General features: G+C 41.5%; 1 protein-coding gene across 1 annotated transcript in view; it reads left to right on the plus strand.

Annotated features, from left to right (window-relative positions):
- Positions 1–16,875, plus strand: part of LOC104515595 (hemicentin-1-like) — a gene marked incomplete at both ends in the record, with an annotated part of 103,999 nt that extends 87,124 nt beyond the window's left edge. Inside the window, 10 exon segments of the mRNA XM_010159995.1 lie at positions 288–463; positions 753–849; positions 2,881–3,003; positions 4,672–4,833; positions 5,840–6,121; positions 7,388–7,555; positions 11,168–11,281; positions 15,305–15,391; positions 15,791–15,982; positions 16,702–16,875. Coding sequence (XP_010158297.1) covers positions 288–463; positions 753–849; positions 2,881–3,003; positions 4,672–4,833; positions 5,840–6,121; positions 7,388–7,555; positions 11,168–11,281; positions 15,305–15,391; positions 15,791–15,982; positions 16,702–16,875 — 1,575 coding nt within the window.
- Between the last annotated feature and the right edge of the window lie 82 nt (positions 16,876–16,957).

The raw sequence follows: 16,957 nt of genomic DNA on the forward strand, positions 1-16,957 counted from the left end.
TGCTGGTGATTTTCCTTCCTAACTGTATTTCAAGTATTTTTTTGCTAGTCTTGGCTTATCTACATGGTTTCTCTGTAGCTGATACCTTACTACCATATATTTTGTGTAGAGGTCATTCTGCAAGTAACAAAAATTACTCTGGTCCTATTTGGAGATTTAAGATGTGTCTCAGAAAGGTAATCACTGCCGTTTTATTTTTGTTAAATGCAGACTGTTAACTCCACAGAATGTGTACTCTGGGAAGTCTGCAATACCCAAAGGTCCTTTGTTGTGGTTTATTGCTGTAGTTCCACCAAACATCATGGGAGAGGAACAAAACGTCTCTGTGCTCATCAGCCAAGCCGTGGAGCTGCTCTGCCAGAGCAATGCTGTTCCCCCACCCATGCTGACGTGGCTCAAGGATGGACGACCCTTGCTGCAGAATCCAGGTCTTAGCATCTCCAAAAATGGAAGTGTACTGAAGGTAAACTGGGCAGTTTTGCTCTGGTGGCAACTGCTTTGTAGGGGGGTACACCGGCCCGGAAGGCACTGGGACAGCATTGCCCTCTGCTGCAATAGAGAACAGTGGGTGAGGCATGCAGGAGGTCATAGACACCTGGATGATTGTGTACTGATTTTGCAGGAGTAATACTGTGTTATTAATATTTAGAGAAACAGATGTAAAAATAAAAATTGAAACCTGAACCCCCTCTCCCTGCATGTTTCATGTATGACAATTGAAGAAGGAAAAAAACCCCCGGTTTTCTTCGTAGATTGAAGGAGCTCAAGTACAAGACACTGGCCGTTACACTTGTGAAGCGACAAATATTGCTGGGAAAACTGAAAAGAACTATAATGTCAATATTTGGGGTAAGATTTTTTAAGCTTATTCTGGGAATGGGAGTGGAGCTCCTAGTGAAATTATGATCCGAGACACTAAAATCCTCTGTATTTCATTGACACTTAATTGCTGAGGTTCATGTAGGGAGATGTTGGTGTAGTTTAACAGTCCCAAGAAAGTGCACACGTTTTCCAAATTGCTTTGGTTTGGTTCTAAATTAATACTAGCTACCTCAAAGGCCTTTGCCAGGCTGGGTTTGCATGCACAGTAGTAGTAAAGAACTGTAACTAACTGCCTTTGTAGCCATAGCTCCTATTTGTGTGCTCTAATGCCATTTAAAGTAACCTACCAACTTTCCCATTTCTTTAAATGCTGAAGCATGGAAGTAATGGTAAATAAAAGCTGTTTACCTTCCTTTATTTGCTTTGCAAAGTTATCAGAGCTGAACCATAAAAACAGCTTCAGTAAAATTTTTCTACTGTTAGTTGGTGAAATTGACTTAGGGCCTTTTATTTTAATAATTAGTTTTGAGTGTTTTTTCTGCATCATCATTTTCTTCCCATGTGCAAATTGAAATGTGCCTTTTTTACTATTACAAATTAATTTCTTGCTTTGAAATCACAAGACTAAATTTATCTAACAGGGTTTGTAATGATAAAACTACAATTTTTAGCGCAGAAATCTGTCATCATTTATTAAAAAGAAACATTCCTGTTGGTTAAATTAGAGGTGCAATTTTCCTGTGCTAAAGCATGTACCCATTTACTGTGCATATCATCTTCATCTTTCATCTCTCCTACCCTGGATTTTGTAAGATCTGCAGTGTTGCAGAGGACCTTTGCTGCTGTAGGGATATGGATTTGTTCTTTTTTGCAATGAAACCGTTTCAAAGAGGAGGGATAATTCTTTGCTAGTTAACAGCACTGATGGAATAAGCTTAATTGAAACCAAAGGATGTCTGTGAAAGTCATCTGTGGATAACTGTTTAGAATTCTAGTCTTTGTTTACACCCAGAGACCAAAAGTCCTGCTTGCCATATTTTTAAGTTTTAAATCCAGGAAATGTATCCTTCTGAGGACTGATGAGGTCCTGAGAGCTAACTCCAGTTCCTGGAACCAGCCCATGTGTTAAATGTAAGCTGTACCTCCATGGAGAATGGCACAAACGTTTGGACTAGAAGCAGGACAAATAAGGTAGAAGCCAGTATGGGACAATAAAGCCCTTTGTAGTCAGTCCCTTCAAAACCCATAGATCTGGTTGCTGCTAAGGAAAGAGTTTAAATTGTCAAAAGGATAGGCTGTCTGCTGTCACGTGCATTAAAAATGTGATGGATAAGTTATGAACTAATGATATTTTATTCAGGGTCAGCCTACGTTGTCCTCTGCTTTTTTTGGTGTCTTTTCAAGTATTACCTACACTATTTTATTCTGATGAAAATGGTTCCCCCATTTCAAGAAGGCAATTATCCCTTTCCCTAGTGATTGAACCAAAGTTCTTTAAGACTTTGAGACTCAGAGTGAAAACGGTGGTCCATATTGTCTGCAACTGGCTTACAGTCAGAGCTGTAGCGCAAAGCTGGCATTCTGCTACGGTAGGGCAGTCGAAGAGATGGGGCCCTCACTGTTGGATGTGGCAGCCAGGGTGTTGCTGCAGGAAAAAATCAAACAAAAACCCTGGGCTGAATTTTAAAAGTCACTTTCTGACTCGTGATGGTATCTGTAGGTTTATGAGCTAAGGCCATGAATGAGGCAGGCTCTTAGTGTTGGAATCAGTTTACATAATTCACAGAAACGGCTTTGTTCCGAGAAGTCCATTCAAAAGTCAGCCAGAAATAGAGCCTGTGCATGCACCAGACCTCAGAGGCTGGAAGGATAGATGCAGTCATTTCTAAGTATGTTATTCCCTATGCAGGATCTGGTTTGCATTGTCAGCAAGACAATGCAATACTTTTAATTGGTTCAGAGCATAATGGGACAAATTTGTATGAGGGTCATTGGGTCTTACTGTTGGCTGATAATGTTTTGTTTCAAATGCTGCAATTATTTGGCATTTCTTTTCAGTGTCACCAAGTATTCATGGCTCAGATGACATCTCTCAACTGACAGTGATTGAAGGGAGCTTGATAAGCCTGATATGTGAGTCTAGTGGCATCCCACCACCCAGTCTTACCTGGAAAAAGAACGGTGGGTAGCTATCCTTTGGCTGTTTTATTCCTGTGAACACTTTAGATGGTGTGTTCTGAGGAGTTCAAGCATGCAACTATCTAAACAGTCCTGATATTGAGTAAAATGAAAGTAGTAGGTTATTCCCTTCTGTTTTAGCTTACCTCTGCCTGGGTTAGGTGTACTTATTCCGAATGGTGTGCAAGAGAAGCACAGTGCAGAGATTCCTGAGCTGCCTTCAAAATGGACTGTGAAACACTTAACCCCTCTCAGCATCCTTATTGACCGTGGTGCAGGAAGACAGCATCAAGACTTATTTGTGGATCCCAGTGGCAGGGCTGTGAAGTGCTGTGTTGTTGAGGGTCTCAGCCGTCTGATCCACTGCGTAACAGACATTTTCTCTCAATTTGCAGCCACGGCATACTGCCAAGCGATGAAAATGCATCTAGTTGTAGTAATTGCTTTTGGGATTTGCTGAACCTTTCTCTCATCCCATTGTAATATTTAAGAGTAGTCTGCACACCTTTTTGCTTTAGGGGTTAAAGTAACATTGACAAACACCTTTTTACGAATCAGTAGACAAATGAAGCTATTTTTGGCATCTTCTGTTCAGCATGGGCAGTATATTAGACAAAGTAAGATGTTGAAGTCTTCCAGTATCGTAATTCTTCTGTTCCTAATCAATCTTACTTATTCATCTGTGTCTTTCTAGATGGCACAATTCAGTATGGTATGTGCCTACCTTTATTAATTTTGGCTTGTAGAAAGAGCAGATTTTAATCACAAAACACTTTCTCTAATGCATAAAATCTTCAGATAAACCAAAATTTTTTCAAGTTCTTTTTAAAGTCTGTCTCTTGGAAGCGAAGAGGGCTTTGTATGACATGTACTAATAATGTACTGCAAGGCTAAAGTATATACATTTTAATGGAGAAAGGGAAATTGAACCTATTGGGAAGTCTAGAAAAGCAGTTAGAAAGTAGTGCAGTTTTGAATGTCTCTTCAGAGAGAGATTTTTCACCACCTCTGATATTTGGTGCACTCATTCACAGATTTTAAAAGCACAAGTGGGAAATGAAAACTGAGTTGTAAGAGTTGTCAGTGTCAGGTGAATTCTTTCTGTCACAAAGTCTCCCTGCGCTTTGTAAAGATGAAGATAGTTGCTTAATCTGAGGTCTCTGAGACTGAACACTCTGCTCAGAGAATGCAGTGTGACCTTGCTGTCATGTTTCTGCTGAGGCTTTCCTGGGCAGAAGTCAGTGCACGTGTGCTGTGTGACACGACGTGCAGATGGTCTGGCTCTTCAGACTAAATCCCATGTTTCTAAGATACACTGTGTTGGCTGTCCTGAGTGAGATGAAGATGTACTGGACAATAAGTCGGATTTTACTGAAAATGTTGAATTTACTTCTCAGTGGAAGTGTCCAAGACTTTCTGGGTGGATGTGAGTGTGGTGAGTTACTGTGCTCTAGCTCAGGTTTGTATGTCATGAAGTCAGCAATTAATATGGGAAGTCACCAGAATCTGCCTGCATGAAGTTTCTGATGTGCAGGCTAACTCTCATAGAGCAGTTCTAAAACGGACAGTCGTGCAACTCAGTAATTTTTAAATGAGCCAGGGGACTCTACGCCACCCGAGCAAGCTCATTACCACTTTCTCTGGTTTTGTCTGAAAGAATATCTCTTGCAGGCTCTCCGCTGGTGGCTGACCTTTCAGGAAGGGTGAGGATATTATCTGGAGGCAGACAGCTACAGATTTCAATTGCTGAAAAGTCTGATGCTGCATCTTACACTTGTATTGCTTCAAATGTAGCTGGAAGCACAAAGAAAGAATACAGTTTGCAAGTGTACAGTAAGTTATGATGAAAACTTCTCTTCATACTTTACTAGTTGTGAAATAGAGTGATGTTATGGAAGTGTTACCAGAACAGTGATGTTAAGCTGCAGGATTTTCAGGGAGTAAACAATTTAAACAGGTTTAAATTGAAAGAGGGGTGATTTAGATTGACTGTCAGGAAGGAATTCTTCCCAGAGAGGGTGGGGAGGCACTGGCACAGGTTGCCCAGAGAAGCCCTGGATGTCCCATCCCTGGAAGTGTTCAAGGCCAGGCTGGATGAGGCTTTGAGCAACCTGGTCTAGTGGAAGGTGTCCCTGCCCATGGCAGGGGGGTTGGAACTGGATGGTCTTTAAGGTCCCTTCCAACTCAAGCCATTCTATGATTGTTTGAATTTAGGGTGCTCTGAGGAGGATGTTAAGTAATCAAAATTTTGACACTTCAAACTCGGAGCTTGGCCAAGACATTGCATATACCTGTTGAAAGTGCGTTTGGCCACGGATGATTATGTGGATGAAACCCCTTTGGGGTTTAGTTACTGTAATGTTTCTCGTCCCCAGCCTGTGGTAGTGGTGACAGCTAATTGAATTTAGACTTTCCAGTTTTACTGCAAATTCTGTATTTCAGTCAGGAATATAAGAAGGTATTTTTTCAACAACCCCATGAAAGAGAAAAATCTTCAAAAATCTGTAGGCGTTAAAATCATCTTTTTTAAGCATTTGGGACAGTCTTAATTTAATTTCTTTTTCCATTTTGCATCGTAAAAATTTCCTGTCAGTTGCATTTTAAAAATCATTTTTACATTGTGGGTGGAGAGAGGGGGAGGTTACTTGTCCTTTCTCAGCGCTGTGGAAAATGCTGTGAATTGCAGAGTGCCCCTAACTGATTTGCCAGCAGTAACCTACAATAATTGGTCTTTATGAAAATGCTGATCTAACTTGATTGTTGTTCTGTTCAGAATCAGGTGAAGCTCCTACATTGTAGCTTTCCGTTGACATCTAAACTGTTTCCTTTTCTTTCATAGTTCGACCAACCATATTAAACAGTGGTAGCCACCCCTCAGAAGTTGTCGTCACCCAAGGAAATGAAATTTCCTTGGAGTGCAAGGTACAGGGCATTCCAGAACCGGCAATAACGTGGATGAAGGATGGCCGTCCGCTGCTCAGTGGAAGGGACGTAGTGATACGTCATGATGGTCATTTTCTTCGGCTGAAAAATGCCCAGGTGTCGGACACTGGCCGCTATGTCTGTGTTGCTGCCAATGTGGCAGGGCTGTCTGACAGAAAATACGATTTAAATGTTCACGGTGAGTATGTGCAGAATGGGCCAGGCGAAACAGAAATGAGTTAGACCTTTAAATTCACCTAAGGACGTTCAAGTAATAGTTGTGTGGCTGAATGTACCGCCTGTATCTACTGCAGGCTTTACATGTGGGGCAGTTGCAATTGCAGATCAGGGATGCCGTTTCACTTGCTGTGTTCCAAAAATCCAAATCCAATTTTGTAATTCCTGAATATTTTAAAATGCTACCTTTGTTCCTTGCTAATATCAACCCACTTGCTCCATCTTCTCGGAGGAGAAAACCAAGATACGGTACAATTTTATGTGGTATTGGGGTGAGTGTCACGCTGGGTACTACTCTATTGTGGGAGGTAGAAATTGAGGTTTAAGCGAGAACACCCTGCTAGTCACCACTGCCGGAGGAGAGTGACCTGAGGACAGCCAGATTCTCAAGTACTTAATTACCAGCTTCTCTCATTTTGCACATCAGAAAAATTTCAAGATGGTGTCTCCAATTATAATTCATCTCCATAATTTGCCTCAATGGAATTCATCGGAACATCACATTTTCTTACAGCCACTGTAATTCTTTTACATACGATTTTTTACGCTTCACTGAACACTGACTATTCATGTTTTACTGTAAACACAGGAATTCTCATTATGGAAAATGAGTGACCTAAATTATTTACCAGTTTTATTTATGCTTTTTTTTTTTTTAATTTAGAACATTTACTGTACTGTATTATCAAACTTCTGGGTAGTGAAAAGAAACTTTAAACCTCCTCAGCCTATTCAGAGTCCTGGAGGATGTTGGTCAGTTCTTGACCCCAGGCCTTACTTTCTAAAGTATGAACTGTAGAACTGAGAACTGCTTCCAAAGTGGAAATATTCTTAGCTAAGAAAAGCTAAGAATAGATTTGTGGTAGTTATATTAATAGGGGGTTATTCTTTCCATTAGAAAAAACATGTAATTCTGTCAGTGTTAGAATTTCCCCCAGTGTTTCATTAGATACTGGAAATTATAATTAGCATAGATGGACAGAACTACTATAAATTGTTATTTGCTAGGGAACTTAATCCAGAAAATAAAGGTAATAGAAGTAACAGAATTGAATTTTAATTTTTCCATGCAGTTACACAGTAGGAAATTGCCATTAATATGTAGTATTAAATATCAGCTTTGTAGCTCTTCACTTGCCAAGCTTATCTTAGCTTCAGTGAATTACTGTTTGGATGTCAGTGTTTTATTTTTTATGAAGCATGGCTTTTCTTTACTTTTGTTCTGTAGTCCCCCCAAGTATTGCTGGTAACCTGCAAGTGCCTGAAAACATCAGCACTGTGGAGAAGAATCCCATCTCTCTGGTCTGTGAAGCTTCAGGAATTCCCTTGCCATCCATAACATGGCTCAAGAACGGATGGCCTGTCACTTTGAACAACTCCGTGCGAGTCCTCTCAGGTACAAAAGCTATAGTCATTTTATAAAAAAAAAAGAAAAAAGGGAAGGGGGTCAAGGGCCCTCTGCATCTGTAGTGCAGGTATTTCACGTGAAAGAAAGTTTAATTTAATAATCTGTAAAGGCAAGGAGAGAAGAGAAACTTCCTCAGTGCCAAGCTTTTCAGTAAATGGGGTGGGATTGGCTGGAGTGCCTGGTGAACAGCTAATATAAACTTTTAGAGTTGTTACCACACTTCGTGTATGGGCCAGAGACCTGGTAACTTATTTGGACTGTGAGATGGAATAAGCCATTATTATGACTGTTTGTGTATGTTAGCCCAATGTTTATTTCTAGAAATATGTCAGCTGGTAACATCTTGCTTTGTCGGTGCCAATACGTATACTGCCTTGGCGCTCTCATGCTGTTAGTTTTCTCCACCTCTTCCCACAGTTGTTTTACCCTTTAAAGACGAAAAATCTTTGGGAGAATGAATCTATGTGACAATAAACAAAACACATCTTTCATTTCTTTGGGTATTTATATAAAAGCTAAGGGAAACCTGTTCATAAGCATCAGGAATGAATGCATGTAAATACTTCCTGACCTTGGAGCTAACTGAATCTGGTCTTCAGACTGTCCTCTAATAAAAGCTGTAATTAGATGATCAGTCAAAGGCAGCACATAACGCTGCATTAGCAAGAAGACTAGTGCGAGGGATCTGGAGAAACTTAGGATAGGCAAGCAGAGAAATGGATCCGATTCATCGAGGATCTTGATTTTCAAGCTGGAATAACCCATGAAGAACTAGTTCAGACACCTTTCTCTGATCGTAGTAATTGACAGAGGTGTCTGGCATATGAGGGTCAGAGTACCTGTTCCTATAAACCATCTTCTTGCATTACCATAGGGAGGTTGACTTGCAGCTGCAGTGATGTTACAGCTTTGTGTTTACAATAGGAAATTGAGTTAACAGCCCCTGAGTTTACAAACGGAAAGTGCATACCAAGCAGGCAATACCTTTTATGTTGGCTTCATGTGTCTGGGGATCAGCGTTGTGGAGTGTGTGGAAGTAATTAAGTATCTGGTTTCGACTGAGATGTATGGACAACAGCTGAGATGTTTCTTTGATCTTGGGTTTGCCATGCACAGATAGAAATCATATGAAAATAGGTTTGGATGAAGTTTCTAGTACTTTAGCACAGCACTTTGCAAACCCATGCCATCCTACAGCAGGAGCACAAGAAAGCTAGCAGACAGGTAAAGGAGCTGGAAGGTGTTCAGAAGCTAAGCCAAGACTTGATTTGAAGCTGGAATTTTTCAGGACATTTTTTCATTCGTGTAGCTTTTAACATTACAGGTAGTCCTGTCTTCTGCTTTCCCGTTTTTACGCATGGCACATGGAAAAAGGAGTGGGTGTTTGATTATTATCTGGTATAAATCCGACTATCTGAGTTGGTATCTGTGTGTGAAGTTGCCATCAGCAAAAAAAATATCTTCTGGGCTTGATTGTTTCTGTTCTGTCTGTTGACTTCTACACCCACACTGATATCACCACCCGGATTGCGGAGTCGGGAAGGGTGAGAGACAAAAAGCTGTTTATTGTCCCTGAACGAGAGCTGCAGTCTGAGGAGGGAAGCAGGTCAGAATGCCATGCTTTGTTTTACAGCAAACTCTGTGCTTTTCTGCAGTTCTTCAGAAAACTACACGTTGTGGTAGTGAACTGTAACCAGCGTGGCATTTGGAACTTTATTTGTGCTTATACAGCTGTAAAACACCAACAAAAAAAAATCCCCCTCTTTGACTGATTTAGGAGGCAAAGAACTTTGCCAAAGCAAGATTTTGCTTCTGTTGATGGAAAACATTCTTGGCATTGCAGCTAATATACATGTGCGGACACACTGCTGGCAACTTTGAATCTGTTAATTCAGATACTGTGCGGATGTTTCCTTTTACTGATGCTTCCTGCGTCCTTTAGAGAAAAAAGAAAACATTTCCAACATTCCACATCTGCTTTCCTTTCTATGTGCTAAGCTGCATACCAGCTTTAGGAAGGAGGAAAGCTTTTATTAAGTTTTAGCTAAATGTAGAAAATCCTATCCTGCCTCAGCACAGGAGCCCTGGGTATGTGAGTATGTAATAGCATAGAAAGTTACAGTCTCCTGCAGGCAGATACCTGCTTTATTTTGCTTCTTTATATGGCTTCGTTCAGGATGAGGAGGGAAGAAAGGATGAGGGTGACATGAGTCTGCAAGAACTGAGCCTTCCTCAGTCTCACAGCATTTCCTCTAGCAGGTAGGACTCCTTGGGCAGAGGCACAATGCATCAAGCAGGTCAGCAGTTTCTTCCTCCAAAGCACGTGATCAGGAACATAAATTTCTGGGATATATCCCAATAATGAGACCGTATGCCTATCCGCAGGCAGGACACGTGCAGGTCAGATGGGATGTACTGTGAGGTAATGATTGCTGAAGTGTGAGTGGCTGCTGAGGAACTGGAAAAGGCTGAAGGATGGCCACCACCTTTGTTTTCACACTTCAGTGCTCACTGATGTTTGTTTTTGCTGTTCCTCTGCCAAAAAGGAAGCAAAGAGAAATTATTCTGCTCGGGTAAAGCCGAGGATATTCTTGGTTCTTTGGTCAAATGTATTTGCAAATCTTCTTCCTTTTAAACTAGCTGCCTGTGCAAATGTGTTCTGACAGCTGCTGTGCTGCAGTGTGGTGAGAAATGTGTTGTTTTAAAACATTACATGTAAGCTGTTGTCACCTGTTGCTCTTATTGATGGCACAATTAATACAAATGCTAGAAGGGAGGAGTGGAATTTTATTCCTTATCTGTACATGTGGAAATACCTTTATGGAACATTTTTATGTGTTTATGAAAATAAACTTATGTTTACATGTACGTACACCCCCCTCCACTCTGATGAGGCTTTATTATGTTTGCTGGATGGTCATCTCAGTTCTCAGTGTAGCAAAGTACTCATGTGACTAAAAATCCTGCTGTCTTCTGTCAAAATTTCCTGCATGGAAGTATGTGCAACAAATCCTGCATGTTGCAAATGCGGCGTTCCGGCCACACGCAGATGTCTGTGCTCATCCGTGAATCCGGGTGCGCTGTACCCCTCTGTGGAGCTTGAGTGTCCTGCGTGGAGCAGGCCTGCTTTTCCCTGCATGAGCTCGACCCTGCGTCTTGGAAGCTCGCGGTGATTGTTCCGGCTGGTCTCCGATTTCCTCCAGAAATTCTCAGAAGATGTCTGAATGCCTCGAAGTTCACTTAAATGTGACTTTTGGAGGGGGGAAAAAAAAAGGCACAAGTCAGGGTAGTTTGGAAGTTAGTGAGTGGTGAGAACAGTGTGCTTAGTATCAAGCACAGATGTAGAAGCACTGGGGAGCAGAGGGCCTGAGCAGACAGAGAAGTGATGGGAGCAGGAATAAGGTCAGTCACTTTTGTCTTCCTCTGCGTTCAACAAAACAAAGCACGTGGAAAAACTTGACCACCTTAACAAAAAAGTATTACAGCTGTAATTTAACCAAAACATTAAAAAAAAATATTAGGAGTTCGCACAGCCGATTTGGGAGCATATTGGTTGGAGCAGGACTTTAATGGCTACCTGTTTCTTGGCTTTCTTCTCAGGGGGCAGAACGCTGCGTTTGACACACACGAGTGTAGCAGACGAAGGTCGGTATACTTGTGTAGTGACCAATGCTGCGGGAGAGGCGAGGAAGGATTTTGACCTTTCGGTTCTGGGTAAGTAAGGGATAAGTTTTGTCGCAGTAGATGATGAGAAGGGGGTCTACACTATTCTTTGCTGGTATTTAAAAAATTATTATGCCAAAACATGTCCTTAGGCAAAAAAAAGTGCATTTGGTAACATTCTTAGAAAATAAAGTTTGAAAGAGAAGTCTATATGTGAATTTGCTGTTTGTTTAGTTTCTAAAATTTTCAGGCATAATTTGGAATAAGTGGCAGCTACTCCTGATTTGTGCTTTTTAGTACTTTTTTTGTTGGGTTTGTTTTGTTTGGTTTGGGGGGGGGTTTTGGGTTGGTTTGTTTGGGGTTTTTGGGTGTGGTGTTGTGGTGGGTTTTTTTAATTTGGTTGGTTGGGGTTTTTTCCTGAAAAAGAACTATGTCATAGAATCACAGAACGGCTTGGGTTGGAAGGGACCTGAAAGATCATCTAGTTCCACCCCCCCTGCCATGGGCAGGGACACCTTCCACTAGACCAGGTTGCTCCAAGCCTCATCCAGCCTGGCCTTGAAGACATCCAGGGCTGGGGCATCCAGTTTCTCTGGGCAACCTGTCCCAGAGCCTCACCACCCTCTCCGGGAAGTATGTTTTCCTCCTATCCTAAGTCTGCCTGCTTTCAGTTTAAACCCATTACCCCTTGTCCTGTCACTACATGCCTTTGTAAAAAGACCCTCTCCAACATTCCTGTAGGTCCCTTCAGGTACTGGAAGGTGCTATATGTCAATGCAACTGCCTTCAGTTACGCTCTATTTGAGGTGGGTAGGAGTCTGGGGGATGCTGATAGCTGGACTCCCCACCCTCTCTTCTGTTTCTTGTTGCTCATAGCTTCGCTCTCCCTTGGGCAGGATGAACAAGATGAATCAGTTCATAGGTGATCTGAAAAGGTGGGAATTTGTGTGTTTTCTGCTCAGGTTAGTTTTCAGCCAGATCAGTTCCCTGCTGGTTCACCACACAGCCTGTAAATGCCAATGTGGGTGAAGGGAAGATGACAAGAGTGAGTGGGCAGGGGGAATAGTGCCGTTCCTTTTGGCACTGCCCTGAATTTAAGCTGGTTTAAGTCAAAAGAAAACTACGGCCCCAGGAAAACACATGAAATTCATGTGAATCTGTTGCACCTAATGCTCAAATGCAGAAAGGTGCAACCCTGTATGACAATACTCAGGAATTAAAGGCAACATTGGGTGTAATATGTATAACTAGGTGCCACGATAGTGGTAATCTGTTGAGACAAAGCTGTGAGGGCGAAGCGAGACCAACAGGGGAATTAAACACTGGAACTGAAATTGTTTTGGCAAAACAAGAGATCTCTGATTCACTGAAAACCTTTAGTCAGTAGAGCCTTTGATGTTGTAAAACATACAATTATTCCAGTTCTTTTTATTCTTCTTCACTCTTGTTTGTACCCTTCAGCAATGTGGTGTAAGATTATTTTTGTCTGTTTGCAAAATATTCTTTGGTATTGTAAAACATACAATAAACCAAGTGTGGTAGTGGGTGATCCTGCTAATGAATTTGGAAGAGGACTAGCACAGCTGGCTCTTCAGACAGCTGTTTGGTACTCTTAACTTGTAATTTTATCACATTACCTTTTTTTTTTTAAATGGTATTTTTTTCCCAGAAAATACAGGTTTTTGGTTTAGTAACTATTTGTTATTTTAGCAGTGATTACCAGGCATGATGCAGGTTGTCTTGGAGCATAACTGCATATAACTTCCCTCTAAGTTTCTTTTCTCTGAGGTGCTGGCTGCTGTCATCTTCCCTTGCCTTCAGCTGACTTACGCACGTTCAGCCCGTAAATGATAACTCGCATTCGTGTCAGTTCATGTTTATTTGATGAGCTCATGGAAGTGTGAGTTTGGTAGAATGGAAGAGGTGGATAAACACTGAAAAGCATTCATTGTTTTACTGTTTTCTTTGGAGGGTTTTAGTAGCAGGGTGTTCATGAGTGTTCTGGAAATCTCTCTTGCACAGGCTTTGTTTGGCTTGAAGAAAAATGCTCAGTGAAGCTGATTTGAAGTGGGCTAAGTGGAAAATTCCATTGTTCACTCTTCTCTTCCCTCCCCCCAGTAATATCTTTGTCTTTCTAGAGGAAAGTTACTGGAACGTGGCCTGGTATCAACACAGAATATTCACTGGCTCACTGTACATAGGAACTGTACAGGGACATCCTAGTGTGTCTATAACTAGGTTTAGGTGGTGCAACAGGTTTGCATGGGGAGCTTGGTGTAATAAGCATAATATTTATATATTTGCACAATGTTTGGTGTGGCTTTGTCATATTTCTGAGATTAATATGTGTTGACATCTTACCCTATTATTTTGAGACCAAAACTCTGTTTGTTGATGAATAGTAACTTTTGGCCTGACTTAGAATTCCTGAACTTTATGATTTTCCCCCATCTAATTCCTTCACTGATTGATGCGTCTTTGTCTTCTCGCATTTGGACACTAGAATGCATACAAAAGTCTGGTTTGCATTGCTCACACAGTCACAGCAGGGTGTTTGCTCGTAACTGCATCAGAAGTTGGTGAGAGTGCCAGTGCTGGCCACATCTTCCTGCATGCTTAATTATGCTAACCCGCATCTCACCATGTGTCCTGTTCAGAGGCCAGCTTCTCGCCACACCGAAGTAGTATCTTTGCCAGTCCAGTCAAGTGAGATGAAAACCTCATTTAATTCTCTTTTTCTTCTTCACTCTAGTTTGTACCCTTCAAAGTTCTGTGTAACATTGTATTTGTCTCCTGACAAGGAATTCTGCACGTTACCGTGATTCTTATTTTTACAAATCTTTGTTTTCCAACTTAGTGGTAGATCACAAATAATCTGCTGGATATATTTTAATTCCGCTCTCTTTACATTTTCTATCTAGGTGGAAAGTTTGCATTTTGTAGGATTATTAAAGCGTAGCTTGGCATTTTTGTACCAGAACTTTCCAAAACCTCTTGGGGACTGGGCTTTCTTATAGCTGTAGGCCTCCTTTTCAACCTGTTGTACTCCATGCCTACTTTGATTTGTGGTGCCAGTTTCTTTTGGCCCAAATCTAGAAATGCCTCTACTTTGAAAGAAGTACTTGATCAGAGCTCTTCACCACCGCAGCTACTCACCAACACCTTCATGTTCTGGCCTCCCTCATCCAATCTCAAATGAGTCTGTGTAGTCTTGCTGACCAAGATTATTTGGAAACAGGGCATCAAGTGGTCAGCCATGCAGTAAGAGTTTCCTTCTACTGAGTTAGCTATTGGGGGTGTGGATAGGTATTTTAAAGATATGGTTTTGTCATTTATTTCTCTAGAGAAATGTAGTTTCTACCACAGCAAAATGCCTTTAGAGCAATATAGTTTGTTCATCTGCCTGTATGGAATTAGCTGCATAAAACACATGTATGCCTTTACACAGTATCCACTTGTTGGCAACCTTTGCATGAGCATGCTGGTAAGGAAAAAAAGGCACATGATGCATGAATAGACAAGCTGCCTCTTTTTTTTTTTTTTAGAAATCAGGTTTTCCTCTAGAGTTCTAGATAGATGCTTTCAATTACTGTCGGAAAACAAACAACAGCTCTTAAACTTAAACACATGGTTTTGAATAAATAAATCACTGCTTAACGTGGATGATAAAATTTGTTTTCAAACTTACAAAATCAGCTGGTACATGAAATCAAACCTGGCCCCACTAACATGTACTCATCACCGGTGCCCTCCTGACCATACTCCTCAGCACCCTGAGTATCATCTCTCTAGCTCTGAAGATGAAGGAAGGTGAGTACTTCGTGGGTCTGTGGTCCTCTCTTGCCCTTTACGCAGGTCTGTATGGTTAAGGGGTGCAGAACGGAGTGCCTGTCTGTTGTCCAGGCAGGTTAGCTCTACACTGTCTCAATTCTGGACCTGTTTGTGGTAGACCTGAGCTGTTCATAGATGTGATTAAGGGAAGCATACACTGAGATATAGCCTGAGTGTGTCTTTGTTGTATTTAAATTGGTTGCAAGTAATACTTGCTGATGTTGTCTCCTTGTCTGATTGCAGTGCCTCCAGGGATTGTGGGTGAAAATAAATTGGAAGATGTGAAAGTGAAAGAGAAGCAGAGAGTTACCCTAACATGTGAAGTGATAGGTAAAAGTATACAATATTTTTATCTGTGGTGAGCACACCCGTGGTGTCGGATCATCATGGGTTCCAATCAGCGTGTTTTGAATGGAATTTTCAGTTGAGTGGCATTTTTAAATTTCAGGTTTAACCATGGTGCTTATAGCAGGATAAGCACTCCTTCTTAGAGAGGTTATATAAAATGTAACCAAGATGATAATTGCTGTGATATTTCTTGTCTAAAGATCTGTGGAATTTAAGAGGAGGTGTATATTACTTCAGGAGGTTCGAATATGTATTCCAAAACATCTCCCTAAAGGATGTATTTTAAAAGGGCATCTGAAACTTTACTGTTTTACAGAAATCTTGGCATATCCTGGAGGCTATGCAACAACTAATATTTGCAACTTTCTTTACTTCATTAAGGAAACCCTGTACCGCAGATCACCTGGATAAAGGATGGGCAGTCTCTGACCGAGGATGAAGATCACAAGTTTCTGTCCAGTGGGCGTTTCCTGCAAATCACCCATGCTGAAGTCACTGACACAGGGAGATACACATGTGTTGCATCCAATACAGCCGGGGATAAGAGCAAAAGTTACAGTCTTAATGTACTTGGTAAGACAGCTGGGCTGGCTCTTGCAGAGAAAATACTCATCTCAGGAAAAAACAGATCATCACATTGGAATTTTGTAGCACTTTAATTACAGCAATGCATAAGTTGCCTGTCTACGATTAACATTTTATAGCTTGGTAATTGATGAATAATAGTAGTTCAGTAGAAATGTCAGTTCTATGCATTAGACAGTATAGAGCTAGAATATGTTGAACTGTAACAGGATATGGTCCATATGGAAGGAGCAGGGCAGTACATTGCCTTATTGTCATTCAGGGCAGTAGTATCTGAAGAGCCCTTCAGATTGTGATCTCTTCCTAAAAGCTGAAACCATCTGCAGTTCTCTTCTCTTCCTGCCGGTTATTGCATAACCAGCTGCAAACAATGGCGAGTTTGTTCTCCACATCCTCATTTCCTGGGCTCATGCTCCCTACCAGCCTGCTGCTCATGGGATCATCATGCAGTGGGTCTGCCAGTCACTGCGCCAGGAGTGGTGACCTGGCTGTGTCAAAGGGTGGATTCCACTGAGACAGGCTGAACGTTGACTTCAGGACAACACGTAAAACCAGATGAGTGTTGTCTGGTTCTGGGTTTCAGTGCGCCTCATAGGGATGCCTCCCAGCTCCTTAAGGCCGCAACCAGCTTCCTAGCCTGAACAGGGAACAGAAAATCAGCTTTACATAGAGGCCCTTCCTCTGGTTAATGGTTTTGTTGTTCCTAGTGTCTCCAACCATTGTGGGTGCAGACAGCCATGGAGATGCAGAAGCTGTCACTGTTATCCTCAACAGCCCAACATCTCTGGTTTGTGAAGCTTACTCATATCCTCCAGCTACAATCACCTGGCTGAAAGATGGTAATCCTGTAGAATCAAATAGAAACATTCGCATTTTGCCTGGTAAGTTTTCTGTTGGTATAGAGAGATAGCGTAACACTTTTATTCTTTTACTGTTTAGCTTCCTGTTACAGATTTTTTTTTT

Source organism: Eurypyga helias, unplaced genomic scaffold (genome assembly GCF_000690775.1).
Source record: "Eurypyga helias isolate BGI_N326 unplaced genomic scaffold, ASM69077v1 scaffold180, whole genome shotgun sequence".
NCBI lineage: Eukaryota > Metazoa > Chordata > Aves > Eurypygiformes > Eurypygidae > Eurypyga > Eurypyga helias.